The sequence below is a fragment of the Daucus carota genome, chromosome 2 (genome assembly GCF_001625215.2).
Source record: "Daucus carota subsp. sativus chromosome 2, DH1 v3.0, whole genome shotgun sequence".
NCBI classification, from domain to species: domain Eukaryota; kingdom Viridiplantae; phylum Streptophyta; class Magnoliopsida; order Apiales; family Apiaceae; genus Daucus; species Daucus carota.
In genome coordinates, this window is record NC_030382.2 from 54578397 (window position 1) to 54597165 (window position 18769).

An 18769-nucleotide genomic window follows, 5' to 3' on the forward strand; every position below is an offset into this window, starting at 1 on the left:
TCATAGTTGTTAAAGCTTAAACTTTTAAATATAAAAATGTCTATACTCAATTTATGTTTTAAAAATTAGCTATAATATGTTAAATATTATAATATAGTATTAAATTAAATAATTAAACCTTTTTATATGCAATCCTGATAATTTTCGGAACGAATATCTAATCCAAATTGAAATCGATTTGAAAACTGAAATTTCTATTCAATAGTCAATTATAAATAACGCAAACGGATAACTTATTTTTCTCATCTCGCCGAGCACAAAGGAATAAAAAAAAATATATACAAATTATTTAACCAGGGTTTTTATTTTTTAACCGCAATAGATCTTATATTGAACACGATAAACGAGTGATACACCCACAGATTCTTCTCACTTTTGAAACACGCTCGAGGTCTGGTCAATTCATTGGAGTGGCTCCGATGGGTTTTGACAACTAATGTCACTTTTCTGGTTAGTTATTCGTGAACTTGCAGAAATACAAGCTATGGTATGATGTTCTCCAGTTGTAATATTCTTGATTCTTGATTTTTAAAGATTTTATTATTATTTCTTTTGTGATTTGTGTTAATGTGTAGAGATGATTTGAAGGGTTTAAAATTTAAATGGGGTTGAAGTATCTTTGATGTTTGTTATTAGTGCAGGAAAATAATTCCACTTGATACTGGTTGATTAGTTGTAATATTCTTGATTCTTGATGTTTAAAGATTTGATTATTATTTCTTTCGTGATTTGTATTAAAGAGTTATGATTTGAAGGGGTTAAAATTTAAATGGGGTTGAAGTATCTTTGATGTTTCTTACTAGCGCAGGAAAATAATTCCACTTGATTGGTTTTGACAGTGAGGGAGAACAATGCAACGATCAGTGTATTCATAATGCAAACTCTATGACAATGAGAGAAATACGGGGAAAAATTATATTACTTGGTACTAAGTTGAAGGGATTACAAACTGGAAACATGTGAATTTATATCGGTCATAGGTATTAGTGAAAGTTTTAAGTTGTGGCGGTTAAAGTGAGTATAGTTTCTGTATGCTATTTAGGGTGTGTTTTCAATTGGGATTTTAAAGGGTTTTTTAAATTCATAAAATCCCAGGACATTCAACTCATATTTAAAAAATGTATCAAACTCTTGGGGTATTCAATTAGGATTTTAAATTATCCGCGTGTGTAAAATTCAAATTCAGATGCAAGTGCTACTTTTGGATTTTGTTTGCTATTTACTTGGTATTAAGGCAAATTCTACTTGTTATTAAGGCAAATTCTATACCGGAGACGCTTATTTTATCAGTTTTTCAAATACCAGGCATGAGGGGGGGGGGGGGGGGGGGGGGTTACTTGCAGTGCAGTAGTCTTGCTAAGTTTATAATGCTATGGTAATTATGGAATTGTTTGATATGTAGGCTACTACAAAGAAAGTAATAACCAGGGAGGAATGGGAGAAAAAGGTCAGCAATGTGAAGGTCAGGAAAGAAGATATGAATAAGCTGGTAATGAACTTTCTTGTCACAGAAGGGTATGTTGATGCTGCAGAAAAGTTCAAATTAGAATCTGGAACAGAACGTATCCTTTTATTTTGAAGAGAGATTATATGTATGTGTGATTAATGCTTATAAAGAGTGGTGCAATTCGTTTTGAAGGTTATGCTTTTCCTTATGGATATATAGCAGAAATAGATCTTGCAACAATTACAGATCGCATGGCAGTTAAGCAAGCAGTACAATCAGGGGACGTGGAGGTTGCAATTGAGAGAGTTAATGATTTGAACCCTGAGGTAGGATGTGTACAACTTAAATTAGGCGGTTACTTAAAAACATGAATATCTAGTGAAATGAATTTTGGCAATTGTTGTTTTGTCCTTAGTTTATGATTTTCTAAGCTTTCACAACAAGAAGTTACAGTCTTAGGTTTATGTTTTATGTGTAAAGTGATTATTGATACTTGCAAAATGCAAAAGCAATATTCCATATTGATTATAAAAGAGTACTGCCTTCTCTAAGAGCATAAGTAAGGAAAGATATTCATTATTACTGCAAAATAAAACATATAATTTTCTGTTTTCTTCTGTATACATGTTTTATCAGTAATGTGCTCTTCATATGTTTTCAGATCTGTGAATCGAGTATAAGTTGGTACCCTTAAAAAGCTCGTATCTGTGTACTGGATTTGAGCTTATGCTCTTTGTTGATAATTGCCATAAACTCTTAATTGACCATGTTGCTAGTTACTTGGTGTATTTGTCTGTTATGCAATCAAATTACTCCCAAAAATGCCAAGTATCCCTCGGCTTTTATTTTGGTCTCGTGGTTTTCTCTTACTTTTCTTTTTTCCCTCATTGAACCTGACAGTTATCTTCTCGTTGGTTTCCTGATTGCCTTATTCTGTTGTGGAAAAATGATTAGGTTGAAATTGTAAAACGCTTGTAGGTCTCTAATTGAGATATCACACTTCAGTTTCCTTGTCCTGCTAGGCTGACTCTTGATACTTTACACTATAGACTAACGTGTCACTTTGTTCGCAGATACTGGATACAAATCCAAAACTCTTTTTTCATCTTCAGCAACAAAGATTGATAGAACTAATACGTAAAGGAAAGGTGGAAGAGGCTCTGGAATTTGCTCAGGAAGAGCTTGCTCCACGAGGAGAAGAAAATGTATATTGTAGTTTCTCAGATCCTGCTAACTGTCACACTTGCTCTTGGTTTTTGATGCGGTTTATTATTTTTAAGAATGATCTTTTCTATAGCTTGCAAGTCGCAAATTTACTTATTTATTTTTTCTGGATGAAGACAATATCATTACATTTTCCTCTTTCACATGCATAAAGTATGTGAAGTGAGTGGATCACATAATTGGGAGGGAGGTAGTATTAAGTATGCGTTACTTTTATCGTCAAAATAATTGTCATTCTAGTTGGAAACTTGTATTTTGGAATAGACATTTAATAGAACCCCGTCCTTGTCAACTCTCAACCTATCCTAATTTCGTGCAGCCAAGTTTTCTGGAAGAATTAGAGAGAACAGTTGCTCTTTTGGCTTTTGAAGATGTAACCAACTGCCCTGTTGGGGAACTTCTGGACATATCGCAGCGCCTGAAGACAGCTAGTGAAGTGAATGCAGCCATCCTTACTAGTCAGAGTCATGAAAAAGGTCAGTTTAAACAATATATTTTGTATGAAGTGTACTCGTTAAAATTGTTGGTTTTTCTACCTGGAATTCTCCGTTCACTTGTTTCCTAGGACATGGCCACTCTATTGCAATTTTATTTGATTTTTAGACCATTATGACAATAACTTGCATGGATATTCCAAGTTTTAACTCAACCAGTTTGGTGGTTATAAAATTGTGGAAGCTTGTATAGTTGCGTTGTGATTAAAAAGTACTATGAGTACTAGTCTCCTAATGCAGAAATTGTATGTGCGATAAGAAATTATTTCATACAAAGACTAAAATGGAAAGATTAGTAAGAAAACTAAGAGAAAAACTAACAAGTGATACAGAGCAAGAGACAATCAAAAGGATTACTAATTATTTCACATAATTATCTAGATTGTAAATTTATTTTTGAAATTATTTATTAAAAATATTCTGGAATTCCAAGACATATGGTCGTAGTTACCTGTCAGATGTTTTTTATAATTATAAGATTATTTTCTTGTTAGTTTCAGTTTCAATTTTAAATTATCATTGACTGGGCAGGTATATAGAACATATTGCGAAATTATATGTGTTCACTGTTCACTTTCTATATATAAAATTATAAAAGCAGTGTCATGTTGCAAATTTCTCCTATGATCATTTTATATTTTGCGTTAGATTCACCACATACTCATGCGTAGAATATCCAGTGAGGCCCTTGGCTTTTATTGAACACATAATTCAACATTTGGGATTTTGTAAATTGTCTTCCTGTTCAGTTGGATATGAGCTGCTTGTTATTGTTTAATAATCTCTTTGTTGCATCATTGTGCTATAGACCCGAAGCTTCCAGGCTTATTAAAGATGCTCTTGTGGGCCCAAAACCAGCTTGATGAGAAAGCCAATTATCCTCGCATCAATAACTTGTCTACTGTAATGCTTGAAGACCCTGCTGTTTGATCTGAAGTAGAAGGTCTGCCTTTAGGATAAGCAAACATAGTATGAATCATGTATTTCTGCTCAAGAGTCTAGAGGTAACCTTTGTTCTACATGATCTTTTAGCATGCTTCCAGTTTGGTTAAGTGACTGTACATACTCCCTATTTTCTTTTTGACTTTGTAAGTTATTCGCTGTACTAAGTCAATCCTAAGGCATCTTAGTTCTTTTATTACTCAGTTGCCCAGATATTAATTATTGCATAAGTAAGAACCAGTTTGGTTGGCCTTTTAAGCTGACTTTAGTTGAGCCACCAAGGGGCAGCTCTTTGTTTTAAAATGTTACTCTCAATTGGGACGCTGCGCTCGGCTTAATTGGGTCATATATAGGGAAGAACTAGGTACAAACTGGTACATGACTGGTGACTATATATGGTGGGAAAGAATTAGGAATAGATTATTCCATCAATAATATAATTTATTACAAATTGTATGGGGTTGAATCTGCATGGGAGGGATATAGATATAATTCAAAAGTGACCCTCTTGGTTAGGTATAAGTTTATTGTGAATGCTCAATAGGTGCATCACAGTTAAGGTTCCTGTTTAATTACTATCTGGTTGGTAGGCATACTTGAATCTATTATATCCCTAAAGATTAAGTAAAACATAAATGATTATATTCTTACAACTCAACCAGCTTGGTTTGCATGTGTGACTAGAAGAAACATTTCATCAGCATCAGTTTAATGCAAATCTAAAACAACATTAATCACTAGATACGAGGGATGTTCATCCTCTCCCCTAGCTAGTGCCTACATATACAAACAGAGCCACCACCTGATCTAGCTTCTAGTAATTAGTACACTTCACTAACTGAGATGAAATTTCATGATGCTTAAGATTCAACAACCTTAATGACATAAACACAAGTGAAACTCTCCCTCTGAAGAAGCTCTCTATCTATGTCACCACCTCTGCAGCAGCCATCATCAAAGTTGAGGGCATAGCTTGAAGGATCATACTGAAAGCTGAGCTGCTGTCTTCTAAGCCCGCTTTTGACTGCCGCTTTCTTCATGGCTGCTCTCATTCTCCAAAAAACACTTCTGCATTGTTGCATGCCATAACAATTCACCCTCACCAATCTTCCAATCAACCCCATATATCAAGATCTACTTCGAAAACTCTCGTCAAAGTTTGCAGGTCAGTGAAATACAGATTTTATAGCCAAGATCTGGCTGTGTTTGTAAGAGCTGACAGACTCAGAAGGGGAATCTGAATAATGGACAAAGGAATGAATGTTATGACTTGTGTAATATGTATGGCTGTATGGTATGGGGACATGAGGCAGAGCATTTAAACTGTACCTGTAAGCTTTGACTAAAAAAGTAAAAAAAGGGAGTAACTTTTGTGGTATGTGTCCAAATGTAATAAAAATCTAGTACACAACAAGAAAGATATTGCAAATCTTTATGTGGGCGTTTTTTATAGTAAAAAGCTGCCATGCTCCAAACTCTATTGCCTGTATTTGATGGCAGGAGTTAAATCTTACTTTAGGCTATTTGCAGAAAGATTAATTAGGAATAATGCAAATTAACAGAGTCTTTGATATCAGTAATATGAAATTATTGTAATAGCTAGAGAAAGATGAATATTATGATTAAAATAAGTAGAAATTATGAATGTTGATGGATTTTATCAACAAAACATGGGCTTAGAACTGGTATAAAAGTATATTTGTAGAATTGTGGTGTACCAGAAGAACTTGTGAAGATAATATGATTCTGTATATGCATTGCTCAAGTAATAAGCCAAGAACTTGACCATGACAAATCATAATCAACCCTCTTTTGTCACTGTGGATTGCTTTGTCTGATTGTCTCAAAAGACTGGCATGCAAATTTCATGTGAAAAATATTATTATATGCTGCCCTGTTTTGTCTTCATTCACAGAAGAATCTGGATCACCTACATATTCTGCATCCAACTTCTTCCATTTTGTTTTGCTTCTCATGGCCTTGATCATGCCTTTGCATTGGGATTTCAATCTAATGCCAATACTTATTATAAGTAATTCATTGACTATATTTATTCTTTATGGTATACAGTGTTTTAAAGATCCCTGATTTATTAAAAAAATCTCCAATTACATTCCGATTTTAGTAAAATCTCTGATAAATATATGATAAATCCAAAATCGATAGGTTAACTGATTAGTTCTTATTCCCGATTTCCACAACCCTGAGTACATTACATATCTTTGTATTTTAAGTCAATGGCCATCCCATGCTAGGGAGCACAATGGCATGTCCTTTGTGACCAGATTTGGTGCTTTGTTTTTCTTTCAAAAGTTAAAATGTAGAGCTCCAGAAATAGCTATACTGGCATAGTGGTATGGAGCCATGTTCTCATTATGGTTCTAGTTGGGAGTTATATAGTTCTGAATAATTGGATGCAGATCACTTTCTGTTTTCTGTTTATTGGGTTGCGCAACATGAGATTTTTTGATATGTATGGAATTGGAGTCCACAAGCAATGGGGCGGCCCAATACATGACATTTTGGTTAGCCCATTTGCATGAAACCTGTTCTGTTCAAATATCGGATGGTTTATGATATCAATTTTACTGGCATGTACATAAAATTCAAATTCAATCATACCCGGTAGATGTATACCAAACTGGACTAGTTTCCAACTATGAATTTAATACTGTGCCCCTGCTGTATATTAAAATAACGGTGAATATCAATCTTTTCTGAGTTCAATTTTCTGCAAAAATGTTAGTATACATTTCGTTGTTGCATATGCCATGTTGTGTAACCTTGCACACATTTGAATAACCTTGGAGTTGTCGGCAACTTGACATGCACTATGTCCGTGTATTTTTACATCGATGAAAAATGAACAAATAAAGGTGAAGACAATTAGATTATGTTCGAGAACATGTATTTAGTTTCAGTTTTAGATTTCAAATTACATGATTTGAGATATCATTTTAAATTCTCAGTTTTATACTAATATTTAAGTATTTTGGATTTTAAGTAAATTCAAATCTAACTTATTATTATATATTTACACGTATCATTTGATAAAATTTAGGATTTAAGATGAAATTCAAAGTCACATACCAATCCTTATTTGTTTGTCATAAGTATGTGTATAGCGGAATCTCATCTGGATTACCTCTCCCCTTTTTATGTGCTTTCTTTTTCAGTCTACTGTTACATCACTATAGTCTTTCTTTCTGCTTGTTGCAGCATCACAAAAAACCAAAAATTATAAACAGGACCCTTCGCGCTCTCTCTGTCAACAATCCAATAGGAAATTTTACATACGTCTGGTTACTGTATTTAGATGAGAATTATGTGTTGGTGTAAAAATGTTTTTAAAAAAGAGAGAGATTTATGGCCATGTGGCTAAGGTTTTAAATCAAAAAGTGTGTGAATAGCTTTTTTTATAAAGGGAAAATAGATTTTTTTGTCACCGAACTTATTATGTTTTTAGAAACTTGCCACTCAACTAAATTTTTTTCTCTTTTAGTCACTGATGTTAGGTTCGGAAAATTTTTTGCCACTGAAGTTAGGTTCGGATTTGATTATTACCATTATATTAATTTTTTGTAGTATTATGAAAATATAGTGATAACCTGTAATATTTTGATGATTTGATATATGTCTATCTTTATATATAGTACTTTTATGTACCCAGGATCGTTTATCTTCGGTGATAAGAGTTAAACACGCATTTTACGGTTTCAAAAAGTGTACTCTCATAAATTATTTTAGTTTTGCTTCCGAATTAAAATTTAGTGTTTAAATTTTTATACGCAAAAAGAAAATCTCATAAATCATCGAATAATAAGTTTTCCTCTCTATTTATATATCTTTATCTTGAAAATTATAAAAAGATAAAGTTATTAAAAATTATGAGGATAAATTTAAGAGAGATCTTAGGCTGAACTAGGTGATTGAAACTTTAATATTGAAAGATGATGCATCGTATCACTCAATTAGATTTTATTTTATCATGGAGAGCATATATTATTTGAAGTCATTGATTCCATACTGATGATTTAATGAATTTCTAGAATTCTAATTACGATTTTTCCTGATTTTAATATTATATCACCTCATTTTATGTTATTATTGCTATATACAAAGATATAAACATACATCATATTGTCAAAAAATTATATACTATCACTATGTGTTAATGATGCTACAAAAAATTATCACAATGCTAATAATCATATCTGAACCTAAGTTAGTGACTAAAAACAAATCCAAACCTAACATCAATGACTAAAAGGAAAAAAAAATTAGTTGAGTGACAAGTTTCTAAAAACATAATAAGTTCGGTGACAAAAAAATCTATTTTCCCTTTTATAAATGAAGCTAGACAAACACTACCTAGTGTAGATGCAATTGAAGAGCTGGTGGAAATGAGGCCCTTGTGTGGGTTAGCTTTTTGGGTCATTTTGTTTTTGTGTGTTGAAACAAACAATTTCCTCAATAACCTTTGCCGTTTCAAAGGGCTTTGTGTCTGTCTATAAACACCCCTGCTTTCTAGACTCCAAGAGGTTCTTGGCTGAGGTTGACTTGTCCCTCACTTTTGTTGTCGTGAGGGCTCGATGTGTCTTTGGTGTCGAAAAATATGTTTGTATACTTAAATATTAATTACTACTTTTATTTGATGTATTTAGTGACATTTGTTAATCTTTTTTACCTTTAGCTGATTGATGACGTTTGTCTTTTTTTTTTTTAAATTTATTTTCTCTCGAAATTTTACTTTAAACTATAGACAGGAAAATTACTTAAAGTGAGAAATAGAAAATAGTATTTGTTTTGAGAATTATACATGTATTTGTATTATTGAAAATAATTTTAAATTATTAGCTATTTAAACCATAATGTTGACTTCATATAAAACATGTTAAGATATATTTTGACTTTAAGCATTTGTTTCTTTTATTTTAGATTCTTTTATGATTTATTTATCAATAGAGATTTTTTAATTTAAAGTTGAAAAAAGTTTATATAATCAGATTTAATAATTATAAATTATTTAAATAAAGATTTAATTTTGAAGTAAATTTCCTTAATATCTGTTTAACCATTAAATCATCAAAATTCTGCTCAACAAATGTAAATAGAATAATATATGTGAAAAAAAAAATAGTTACTCCCTTCTTCCCCTATTCTATACGTAGGGATTTGACGCGCACTACAAATCTTGAAAATAAGTTACTCTCTACGTTTCAAATTATATGTCTATTTTCAAAAAATCACACAGTTTAAGAAAAATAGTTGTTTACAAATTAATTACAATAAATTAACATAATATGTGGTATGAGGTTGATCTAGGATATATAAATTAGAGATATGTGGAGTAGAAATGACTTTGGAAATATGATTTTGTATTGAAAGTTGAAGTAGACAACTAATTTGAAACAATTTTTTTTTTTCAAAAGTGAACATGTAAATTGAAACGTAAGGAGTAGATGATTCTATTTTAGATTAACGGTATTAAATTACGTACCGAATAATGAAGGTATAAAATTAAATCCTACGGGAAGGATAAAACCTTGCCGTATTAAATGGCTTTGTGCGGATGAACCGGGGAACTTTGAGAAGGCTTTTTGATTGAAGGGTATGAGTAGTCGTATCTCACTCACTGATTGTGAGGCCTCTCCATCTCCGCTCCACTTTTGGTTCTGGAGACTAGACCACTCTATTTTCTTGGCAAAACAATGTGTCCGGTTAGATTAGTTCAAGGGCTGCTTGGTGCTTACCTATGCTCCACAGTTCAAGTACTCCAACTGCTGCTCCTTTTTTTTTCTTTCTGCAAGGAACTAGTCTGAGCTTTAAATCTCGTAAAAAGAAGAGAAAGCAAACTACCTTGGCTGACCAACATGAACCACCGGTCCACCATCAACTAAATTCGATTAGCAAAAATGAATTCAGCTAAATATTTTTTTAAGGATAGAATAATCGATGTTGTCTCATAGAGTATATTTAGTGAAATAATATCGGACTAAGAAAATCATTTTAGTCAATCTTTTGCCGGAAGCTTGTATATACATCAAAAATTTAAAATTAAATATGATTCATATTTTTGTTTTAAAAATTAAAAGAATACAAAACGAAATTCTTAGAGTTCATTAGATACACATACATCTATTATATTTTTTATTAAATAATTAACTGGCGATGATAATATACTTGTGTACTGTCACGTATGAGTAAAGTTGAATGCAATAAGATTCTTTATCTGGGCCGTTGAAAGGTATAGACGTGCACTCTGCCCACGATGCTGCCAGCCTCAAAAGGCCGACAACTCCAGTCCAAGCCCTTGCACATTGGATAGGTCCAGGTCTATCTTATTTGAGATTTTATACTATTATTTAATATAATAATAATTTTTTTTTCTTGGATGAAAAATGTTGTTTAGATTTACTGGCATCAGTGATTATTTTCCTCAAGCAAATATTCTGCATGATATATTCAGTGAGTGCATTCAGTAAATCGAGAAATAATCGGAATATTAGTTAAAATATAATTTAACTTTAAATTGTGATAATCTAATAATTATTTTTATGCTTCACTCTCAATAAAATTACAATAATGATATATATAATTTTGTAAACTTTTTTTTTGAATGTATAATTTTGTAAACTTATTTTTCACATAAAAAAGTAACTAAATGAAAAGTGCTTATTTCATTATTATATTAGAGAAACATTTAAATAAAAGCTATTATTTAATTTGTTGTTCTCATTATCATTTTTAAAAAGTTAAGATAAATATTTGTTTTATAAAAGGTTTTAATGATTTGAGGGTATTATAATTGTTGCATATTTTAACAAAATAATCAAATACTTCCAGAAAAAAAGGGAAACGGAATTACAGCTCCGTAAGACCGAATAGTACATTTCATTAAAAATATAAAAATAGTTTATTTCAGGTATAAATATTTTGGGCCAAATAAGGCGGTCCCGCAAATATATGATGAACGTAGTAAAACAGCGGGGTTAAATGAAAAATGACCATGTACCTATCACTTTTTTAATATTTTGAATCTGTTAATTCAAGTGAAATGTTATTTTTCAAAAATATTTTTGATGGAGATGTAAATAAAGCGTAACAAAATGAATAATATGGTTAAAATTAAAATATAACAATAAAAGTGTATATCACATTTTCTTTTGAATTTTTTAATTTAAATTTAATGTGAGATTAAAAAAATATTTATATCTAAAAAATTATAAAAAGTATAATAATTCAATATCTATCTTGAGTTTAGTCCAATTTCCTTATTTTGGTTGGGATATTGAGTTTATAAAAATACTTGAAATGTAAGAATTGAGTAGACTGGTGCTGCTCATAATTAATAAATGATCGTTTGAGAAAATTTGACGAAAATAATTTAAGATTTATTTTTATACTATAAAATTTTTTACAAGCAATTTTTAATCTTTGCTATGACAACCAAAGAAAGGATGACGATAAAGACATTTCTTTTAAAAGAAAGTGAAATTAAGTTATACGTATAAATTATAGTAAATTGATATTTTACTTTTTAATATATTTGAGATAAATTTTAATTAGTATATTATTTTAGACAATATATTAAAAGATTTTATTTGTCATTATAATACTACAATAAATTTATTGATACCAATTTTTGTGAATACTCGCAAACAACGTGACCAATATTTCACACATTTTTATTATAATATAATAGTGAGTATTTGTTTCAAAAAAAAATAAAAAATAGTGAGTATTAATATCAAAAGTCATCTACACAACATATAACAGATCAAAAGTGATTTATCAACCTCTCTATATATAAACATAGGTAAAAAATACATTACTTTTTTCAAATTAACATACTCATTATTATTTTTTTAGATTTATAATAAATTCTTTTAAAAATTTTGCAACTCATTCGTTGCAAAATATTCATTTTTATGCCCATGCGTAGCGGGCAAAAATTACTAGTACTCCAATAATGTTGCATGTCTCGAGGTAACTGTACTGCTTTGTTTATGATTTCATCAAATTTCATGCCTTGCAGTGCAGACTTGCAGTTGCATCACCTCTCCTCCCTCGTGACTTTTTGCTGATACTCCAAACTCTTGTCAATACACATTAATTGTACTCTTTTTAATTTGTTTTGCAATCAAGGGTCTTTCTAGTGTGTAGTACTCCTGCACACTAACAATTACTCTCTCTGTTATTTTAGTTGTCATATTTCTATTTTTATTGGTCAAATTGACTAATTTTTGATCAAAAATTACAAGTCACTCTTTAATTATAATGAAAAACTGTAAATTACATATTAAAGTATATTAAAAATTATTTCCGATGATATATTTTTTTATTTTTTCACTAGATAAAATATTAATAAATTTAAATCAAATTTTGGTCAATTTGACCAGCACAAACCCAGATGTGACAATTAAAAAAGGATGGAAGAAGTACTTTTTGTTGAGATCGAGGGTTTTTAAGATTTTTGTGCATAGGTAGGAGGCCATGATTATTAATGAGATTTTGGCCAATAAAAATCCTCCACCTCAAAAAAAATAATTATTAGATTCGTAAAATTAAATATAAATATTTTAACATATACAAATACTCGTAACTACGAATCTTAAAAAGTCACTCATATATTAAGTCTTATCTTATTCGGTAGACGTAAATTACTAAATTAGTAATACACTTTTTCACATGTCCAACTTCTAATACACAAAAATATTTGTAAGCAGCATGCAGAGCAAATGAAGCCCAAACGTAGGCCCATGCAAATACATTGTCCAAATTAATTAAACTGTGGCGTGAAAAATAAAACAAAATACTCTCTCGCGTTTTTTATGTTATTTTTCGACACCTATTTTAAAGTTTTCATTAATTATAATTTTTTAATTTTTTTAAACTAAAATTTAGATATTTAAATTTTATTCAAAAATATTAATTGAAAAACGGTTATTAAAGTACTCTCTCCGTCCCTTAATACTTTTGATGTTTCCTTTTATCATGTTTGTCAACGCACGCTTTTGATCGTTAATATTTTTAATTTCATATTAATATTAAATATAAAAACTTCGCTGTATTAAAGTACTCATAAATACGAATCCAAAAAGATAACTATATTCAGTGTTATGGATTAGACATAAATTAGTAATTTATCTCATGAACATTCCGACATACTCTCTCTGTTTTTTTTATATGACGCTTTGACTTTTGGCACACACTTTTAAGTGCTTTGACCGGGTAGTTAAAAATATTATTTTTTAATTTTTTTTTTCTGAATAATAATATATGATCAAAACTTTTATTCAGAAAAAGAAAATTTTAAAAATAATATTTTTAACTACCCGGTCAAAGCACTTAAAAGTGTGTGCCAAAAGTCAAAGCGTCATATAAAAAAACAGAGGGAGTATCAACGAGGGAAATATTCAGACACGGCTATTATATAAGAATTTCAAATGCACCCGCTGGAATCCCCGGGATTAGCCAACAGTGACATACTGATTGTCAGAAATATTAGCAGAAGATAGCTCTTGCTTTCTCCCATAGCTCTTGGAATCCCAAACCCATATTTCTCACTTGTCCATCAACTCTCTTCTCCACATTCTTTTCCATTTATATATACACCTGCACCACTAGCTTTCACTAGCAAGTAACGCCTCGGAACTATCACAAATAATGTCTTGTTACATTTTACACTTCTTTCGACTCTCATTCCTCTTGTTCTTTGTCTGAACTCTGGAGCTCTTGGATTTTTATTATACTAATCTATCAAGATTTTTTTTAGTGTTTGGTTGTCATGGGTGAGGAGGATCATGGTGGCTGGTCACCTGCCGGAGCTCCGGTGAACTTACAGAGAGATTACTATTTTAGACATTTTGGTAATTCGGTTAATGCTGTTTCTTGTGGCTTTGTGGCTACTGCCATTCTCATTTCAATGTTTCTTGTTATGGCGCTTTTTGAGAGGTTTCTTAGACATGCTTCGCCGGAAACTTCGCCGTCCGGTGACCGGAGTCATGCAGATGGGGTGTCTCACTCCCAGGTGGGCTACCATGGAAAGCTGAGCTACCCATCACCCAAGGTGAGTTGCGCAATTTAATGTCTCTGTGTGTTACTTTGATTATTGTAGATTTTTTAGTTATTATTAGCATGCAGTAAATTTGTCTTATTATTTTAGCTTTTGAAATATTTTAACCGCCTTCCCGAAAGTTATTTAGGATTGCACTGGTTAGAATGAAATGATTGTACATTGTATATTTGTACATTTGTTATTTAGGACAAGCTTAAAAGAAGTGACTTCTTGCTTAAACTAGAGAAGTGGAGCAGAAGTGAGAAGTAAATAAGTGAATAAATTGTTTGAAAAAGAAGCAGAAGCTGTGAGAGAGAAGCTAGGATTCTCAGCTTCTTAAAAGTGCTTCTTACACAAACGGGTCAAGAAAAGTAGAATCCAGAAGCAGAAGTTGATTCTTGTAAACAAACAGGGCCTATGTTGGTTTGAGTGCGAGCAGCACTTTTTAGCCTCACTCGAGTTCGCATTTAAAATTCTAAACACTTGTATTTGAGCGAAACGTAATTAATTGAGTGTTCGACTTTACATATACAGTAGTTTCGTAACTGTTTGATAATCTTTTTGAATCATAAAGCGTGGCAGAAGTAGCTACTATGAAAATTTTGATTCTGCTTATCAGCAACAGCAAGCTCTTAATTAATTAGTTCCACTTAAGTTTGGGAATTAGAATCGGAAATGGAAATGAGGGTTAACGAGAGTGGGAATGATATGAAAACCCGGGAGTGTGAAAGGTACTCCCTCCGTCCCTAAATACTTTTCCTGTTTGTACTTTTCACGTTTGCCAACACACACTTTTGATCGTTAATATCTTTCATTTCGTAGTAGCATTAAATATAAAAACTTCACCGTATTAAAGTACTCGTGAATACGAATCTAACAAGATCACTCATGACTATATTTAGTTTTATAGATTAGATGTAAATTAGTAATTTGTCTCATGTTATGAACAGTACCGACATTACAAATAGGAAAAGAAAAAAGATACGGAGGGAGTATAATTTAACCACCTAAAAAAGGATTGAGGTTTCATTTCATGCAACCAAATAACTAATTCAAACACTTATGCTTGCGATTGAAGTTCCGATTCCCGTTAACCGAGCTCATTAACAATGAACCAAACACACATTTTGGTCGGGATATATTCTTCTATCCATTTATTCTGAAATAGCGAGAAATGCACATAAATTTGGATTTTAGTGATCAGGAGTTAGGCTAACACAGTGATATAATTAAACATTACCATTGACTAAGCAGTATCTGTATAGTATAATACAAGCATGTGCATTGTTCCTGAATGATTAAGAGACAAGATAATTAAGCAATTGATTATGATACTTAAGGCCGTCTGAGATTATGCTAGCTGGTTTATTGGTCCCCAGTTGTGCCCCAAAAGAACTCGAGGGACATTGTGTGTCTCATGTCTTTCTTGTTGATCAGCCCCTCTCTTTTACATACTCAGGTTATACAGTTGGCCCATCACCACCAATATTTATGATGCTTCACATCATCTTATGGCCACCACTTTGATCGGAGACAAGCCGCCATCTTCCTTTTGTTGTCAAGTCTTTGTTTGTTGTCTTCTTACTAGCATTAATGTACTCAAGGTCGAGATTGATTCGCTTAAGATTCATACTTAGAAGTAGTATTATAAGTCGACAATTATCTGCATATGCGTGACTTGTATAAGTAAAGTGTATACTATGTGCTTTGCTGCATTACATGAAGACATTCCCGAAATATGAGGATCATTTGACAGTTTCGCAATATATTATGATGTAGAGAATTGATGAACGAATAAGCAAATCCCTTAGTTTATGGGATGAGCTGGTGATAACAGCATCCATGTCTGCTGCCGCAATTCTGTTGTTTGTTTCTATTCTAACAGTAAATATAATTTAAACACTCTCACGACATACTTAAGACTGCACCATGTGAGTTCATCAGAATTCCTGGAATATGCAACTGCACTTATATATTCTAGCTGTGGAATCTGTTCTCTCTCGGTGCTTCAATGTAGTAGTTGTATGGTGATGAGGCATACTATACTATAGAGTATTATTACATGCCAAAAGTTTGTTTCCTCTAGTTAAGAATATTTAGCTTTACAATATTATTTTTTGTTAATGTTTCGTTTTTCTTGTTATTCTGTGAGTAAAGAACACCCTGTGTCTGCAATTCAGGGGAAGTCCTGCAATAAGTTAATGTTTCATCAAAATGCTATGAACATTATTTCGGGTTTTGCAGCTGCATCTGCATCATCTTTGTATAAGACATGTTTAAGAACTAATTTCGATGCTCAGGTACCAACGAGGGCGATTGAAGTGTCGGTCTTAATGCCTGGAGAAGCAATTCCCACATTTATAGCACAGCCTGCTCCTGTGCCTTGTCCCCAGGAACGAGTATCATGGCCTCCTCATAATCGTGTCTGATTCGCTAGTTGCACATAGTCGATCCCGGCATCAACTTGAGCAAATTCATCAGATAGTATCGCAGAGAAGTGTAGCCTTGAGTCTTTGTAGTGTAATTTTTATCTGTACATATTTGATGAGGACTGGACAGATGATTCTTCATAAAATTTGCATGTGCAACATATATTGATGTATGCAAATGCAATATGCATGGTGCTAGCTACTTGGTATATAAATTTCATTAGTTTCGGCGGGACTTCTGGAGTCATATGTATCAAATAAAATACTAAATAGTAGTAAATACTAGGAGTATAATTATTGTCTACCTCTGACAAGACAGTCAAAAACACTCGACCTAATCTAATTACTCCTAAAAGAAGAATAGTTTTTGTTAACGTCAGCTTTACTTTAGAGTTCTTAACAATATATTTTCTTTATAATTTTCGATTATGGTGTCTTTAGGTCTATACAGCAACGCCAATATATGTACTTGTTCCGAGTCTAGAATCTCATGTTCCGAGGCAAGATGTGGTTTTGCCATGTTTGTTTAGCAACAAATCGTCATGAATGACAAACAGCGAGACACTGATAAAGATCAAGAAAGCCATGACTCATGATTGTTCATATTGAGAAAGAGTTCAAAGATGGTGAACAGTATATGATCAGCAGGCATATCAGCCCAACCTGCTCTGCTAATTATGTCACAGGAGGTATTCCTATGAATATGTAACATGAGAGAAAATTAAAAGCCTGCACAACAAATTAGGATGAGACAAATGAAAGAGCAGCATATCTGTAAAGGCATAAACCGGTCCATATACCGATTGGGTTTATTATCAAGTTGGTCACTGAAGTGGACTTAATGTATCAAGTTGGTCACTGAACTCAAAACGATATCAAGATGGTCACCAAAGTCACCATAAATATCAAACAAGTACCTTGAAATATGAGTTCAAGCAGTAAAAATATTATTTATAAAGTTTTACACATTATTTTTACATGTTACCACAACCAACTAAAAGGTTATGACTTCTAGTATTTGAAATAATATATTTATATTTTATCAAGTTTATTTATTATTTATATTTTATTATATAGTTATTTCTTTGTTTTAATTAAAAATAAATAATAAATAAACTTGATAAAATCTAAATATATTATCATAAATATTAGAAGTCATAACCTTTTACTTGGTTTTGGTAAAATTTAAAAATAATGTGTAAAACTATATAAATAATATTTTTACTGCTTGAACTCATATTTCAAGTACTTGTTTGATATTTATGGCCACTTCAGTGACCATCTTGATACCATTTTGAGTTCAGTGACCAACTTGATACATTAAGCCCACTTCAGTGACCAACTTGATAATTAACCCTATACTACCGATTATACCCATAAAGGCATAAACCGGTCTATATACCGACCGACGACCAAAACTTTCGATATTTTGACTTTAGTAATGTAATTTAGATCGGTTTTAATATATCATCTGATGTTTTAGACACGGGCATATGCAAACTTAAGAAGACACTAGACTTTAATAACATTAGCAAGCCACTGATACTAAACAAGTAGTATATATAGCATCAACCATCAAGTCCAATTGATCCTTTACTTCGTTTACCTCATAAATACCTCTGATTTGGACATGAAGCCTCTATGGTCGAGTAGCAAATCAAAGGTCAGATTGTTATTCTGTTAATCACTCCTGATCTAGCATGAACTTGCATAATGCAGATGATTATCGGGTCTCGTAGTCAAGAAACGCCCTAATGTCCTTGTGCCTGTCACAACCTAAATTAGTGCGAAATTCTGCAGCTCGTTTTACTTGCTGGTCATTCAAACGCATAACATTGATACTACTATTACTTTCATCGATCTTTAAACCAGTTTTTTGTTCAATAATCTTGCTGCTAATTGCATTGATTATTCTTGCTCCATTGTAACGGCAAAGTGGATGGGCAGTCGCAGTTCAATTGTAATTGCAGTGATCAGGCTATTCGTAATTTATTTTTGGATTACATTGGATGTTTACTCTCTAAATCAATTAAATCACAATAAATCCAAGTCGCAAAGAGCTCAATTGCATATCGAAAGAAAACAATAAATATATTGTTGTATTTGGTTGGGAAGAATGGAATGAAATGAGTAAAAATACTTGAAATTAATAGAGGTAGGACGAAAATTTTGG

General features: G+C 32.0%; 2 protein-coding genes across 4 annotated transcripts; both read left to right on the forward strand.

Annotated features, from left to right (window-relative positions):
- The first annotated feature begins 300 nt into the window (after positions 1-300).
- LOC108206402 (protein GID8 homolog) lies at positions 301-4306 on the forward strand. Of its 2 annotated transcripts, none has more exons than XM_017376686.2 (6): positions 301-487; positions 1403-1562; positions 1667-1773; positions 2521-2652; positions 2991-3147; positions 3974-4306. In XM_017376686.2, exons 1-6 carry the CDS (start codon positions 437-439, stop codon positions 4093-4095), a joined length of 729 nt encoding a protein of 242 aa, XP_017232175.1. In that variant the 5' UTR covers positions 301-436; the 3' UTR covers positions 4096-4306. The 2 variants fall into 2 exon arrangements, with proteins under 2 accessions (XP_017232175.1, XP_063944363.1); XM_064088293.1 differs by having other exon boundaries at positions 320-450.
- Positions 4307-13436: 9130 nt separating this feature from the next.
- Positions 13437-16831, forward strand: LOC108208200 (uncharacterized). 2 transcript variants are annotated; one of them, XM_017378700.2, is made up of 2 exons: positions 13437-14179; positions 16468-16831. In XM_017378700.2, the coding sequence occupies exons 1-2, from the start codon at positions 13898-13900 to the stop codon at positions 16594-16596; spliced, it is 411 nt and encodes a 136-aa protein (XP_017234189.1). In that variant the 5' UTR covers positions 13437-13897; the 3' UTR covers positions 16597-16831. The 2 variants fall into 2 exon arrangements, with proteins under 2 accessions (XP_017234189.1, XP_063944364.1); XM_064088294.1 differs by lacking the exon at positions 16468-16831 and adding an exon at positions 14375-14712.
- Positions 16832-18769: the final 1938 nt, after the last annotated feature.